The sequence below is a fragment of the Galeopterus variegatus genome, unplaced genomic scaffold (assembly GCF_000696425.1).
Source record: "Galeopterus variegatus unplaced genomic scaffold, G_variegatus-3.0.2 Scaffold1124, whole genome shotgun sequence".
Taxonomy (NCBI): Eukaryota; Metazoa; Chordata; class Mammalia; order Dermoptera; family Cynocephalidae; genus Galeopterus; species Galeopterus variegatus.
In genome coordinates, this window is record NW_007727235.1 from 282,642 (window position 1) to 286,003 (window position 3,362).

Sequence of the window (3,362 nt, forward strand, 5' to 3'; positions counted from 1 at the left end):
CAGCAAACTCCAGCTGATTGTTGTTATGTAGGAAAGGCCTGGACTTTTAAAATAAGATAAAAATCCTAAATTTTATACAAAATCACCCAATTTAGAAATGTTATCAAATAATAAAACAAATAAATCAAACCATATATAGTCCAAACGACCTTTTGGTATCATTGTATGTGCATTCCTGCTGCTTTGCACAGGCTGGATTTCTCCCTGGAGGATATTTATTTCATCCTGATGAAGATGCATCATAGAGCTCACTCTGAGATTCAGCGTTTGAGATCTATCTTTTGGGAGGGAAGTCAGAGCACAGTTCTTTGGTGGGAAATAGCCCTCCAATTTCTTGCCATTCTCTGGAAACATTTAGAAATGAGTCACTGTAATCCTCAATTTGATCTTCTTAACACATCCCAGGTGACTTGGACTGCAGTTCAAATAAATGTGCAGCAAAATTAGAAGGCACTTAGATGGTTGTGTTAATAATTGCTGTGTCGGCAGCAACAGCAACTGCATGAGAATGAGGGGGAATGTTTGGACCTAGAAGAAATCTTAAGTAAAGTGGGCCAGTGAGGTCTGCAGTCTTACCCCAAATCCTAGATGTAGGAAGGTGGCCTGAAAATGGTTGAATGATCCCAGAGGCTCCCCAAAAGTCAGAGGATGCAGTGGTCATTGGATAAGGGGAATCATAGAGTTGTTAATTCCTTGTCTAACCTGTTTTCCCAGCCCTGGGTAGTTAGATCAAGATTCTGAATTATTTAGCGGTCACATCTAGGCCGTGGGAGGCAGAGCTGCCCAGAGGCAGGCATTACCCTCCTAATAGGTTTGAAACCTAGGTCTAGCATCGCCAGGATGAGTCAAAGGGGCCAGTGACAAGAAGCAACCTGGAGCGTAGGAGAATGAGGACTTTGGAGTCAGGCAGACCTGGATTTGATTCGAGTCCCCAACAGTTACCTACTGGCCATAAGACTTCAAAAAATTGCCCAGTGTTTGAATTCTCAGTTCATTCATTTATAAAATTGTGATAAAAATTAGTTTGTCATAAGAAATGCATGACTTAATGAGGTAAAAAATGTACAGCAGTGCCTGGCACAGAGTAAACCCTGAATAAATGGCAGCTGCTGCTGCTACTACTAGCTTCTCTAAGACTTGGCTTCCACATCTACCATTTTCTACTTTGAGGGTGCTCAGAATTTAATGGCACAGTGCAAGGCCCATGGCAAGTGTTCAACTAGTGCCACTGTCTGTCCATTTTTACATAGGGACCAGTAACTGCATTCACTGGAAAGTGCCAAGAGGTGCCAGCTGCAATATCAGAATCTGGAAGTATGGACTCTTTGTCTGGAGGCAAGAACCAAGGATCAGGATAGAACAAAGCTCAACTCTCTCTCCTGAACTTTCTTTCACTCCAGAGGCTATTTTCTTGAAGTGTGGCCTCTCTTCCTGTGGTTTGTAGAGGTGCTACCAGTGGGAGAGGGCCTGGACCCAGGAAGCAGCTGACTGGTGGTCAAGTTGGAGGTTAGTATCAGAAGTCAGGTCCTTTGGGATGGGACAGCGCCACGGACAGGCCCTTTATGCCTCCTCCTGAGGCAGAAGTCCATTCCAGGTCCTGTGGAGCCCATGAGGGACTGTGTTAGGCTGTGTTAGGGGACCCCTCCTCCTTAAAGGCCTTTAGTGCAAGTAGAGATGGTAGGTGGGGAAATTTGGTTAGGGCTGGGCTATGACCACTAGGATCAGAGAGAAACAGCGTGACATTCAGGGGCTTGGTGTAGGAATTTCCTGCAGCCAGACGACCCTTATACTGGGACCAAAAGGCAGTACTGAAGCTCTGCTGAAGGCAGCTGGAGAGGTAGAGCCTTTCTGTGGTAACTGCAGCTTTTTCTGTTACGGCAAATTTAGCAGCATTCTAGTGTACATTACTGGAGATGTGGGTAGACGAGGAGCTCTTTCCTGCTTCATGGCCTTTGTACGTGCTGTTCCTTTGGTCTAGAACATTCTTTTCCAGTAGATATTTTTATGTCTGTCCCCTTTTCTCTCTTAAGGTCTCAGCTGTAAAGTCACATTCGTAGGGACACCTTCCTTATGCATCCCAGTGGGCACCTAGTTATTCTCTGCCTTGGTACTTGATTATTTTCTCTCTTATATTTATCAGAATTTGTAATTATTTGTACTAACTTTTTAAAAGTTTCTTTTCTTTTTTATTTAAAGTTTCAATTTATTATTAGCATATTCATTTTTACAAATCATGATTTTTCTTTAAGCCCTTTACCCGACCTGTCACTTCCCAAACCCCCCCCTCCCTTCCCCCATCTCTAGTATCCTTAGGTTTGTTCTCTCCTTCTGAAAGTTCAACGTACTGTTGTGGTCTTTTCTTTCTTTCTAAAGTTTATTTTCTCTTGACCACTGGAAGGGTGTAAATTAAACAAGGGCAAGGGCTTGATCTGTTTTTTTCACTGTGCCCTCCCAAGACACCAGCGGTGCCCAACACGTGGTGCTCCCTTGATAAATACTTGTTGGGTGAAGGAGTGAATAAGGCACCAGGTTTCAAATCCCAGCTCTGCCACCTATGTAGATGGATACATTTTCCTCTCTGGTAACTACTCATCACATTTGTGAATAGGTGTTATAACACCTGCCTAAATTATTCCCCAGAGCTGTTGTGGGAACCAAAGGAGATAACTGCTACAAAAGCAGTTGGCACTGAAGCTATTTTCTTCCTCTTTGCCATCCAGAACTGTGCCAAGAGGCCTCATCTGGGGAAGTCTTCCTGCTGGCCTCTGCGGCCCTTGCCAACATCACTTTCTTTGACACAATGGCCTGCGAGATGCTCCTGCAGCTGAACGCCATCCGTGTCCTCCTGGAAGCCTGCAGCGACAAGCAGAGAGTGGACACGCCTTACACCCGGGACCAGGTGAGAAGATCAGGAAGGACCTGGCCCAGGGCCTGTAACTGTGGAGACAGAGGTTAGGAGGCCAGTTCTTAGCTTCTGCAGCGTGGCCTGGCAGCACGTGCTTAGTCCTGCTAGTCCCTTTTTCTGGTACTGTGAGCTTTGCATTCTGTAGGAAGGTAAAGGAATATGTTCTTGACATCTCTCATCAATCTCGAAGCCTCTCTGAGAGCCCCCCGCCTACTCTTTGCCCATCCCAACCACGATAAGGCCTTCCTCTATCTCCATCCATACTGTCCATCCTGGGAGGCAGAGAGATCTGTGGGAAGGTCCCCGGAGTTCCTCCGAAGGTCTGTGCCACAGTCATATTGGTACCCATCTGTATTCTACGCTGCAGTGAATTGTTCCCCTCTGCCTCCATGAAAAACAGAGGCTCGGAGCAGAGCCTTTATTCTGGGCCTCAACCTCTATACCAGTCACAATTTTT

The 3,362-nt window shown here is 45.6% G+C and overlaps 1 protein-coding gene across 1 annotated transcript in view; it reads left to right on the forward strand.

Annotated features, from left to right (window-relative positions):
• INSC (inscuteable homolog (Drosophila)) overlaps positions 1 to 3,362 on the forward strand; it is a 145,550-nt gene that overhangs the window by 116,535 nt on the left and 25,653 nt on the right. The window contains exon 9 of the mRNA XM_008574984.1: positions 2,721 to 2,899. Within this exon, the coding sequence (XP_008573206.1) occupies positions 2,721 to 2,899 (179 nt within the window). The remainder of the gene's footprint in view (positions 1 to 2,720; positions 2,900 to 3,362) is intronic.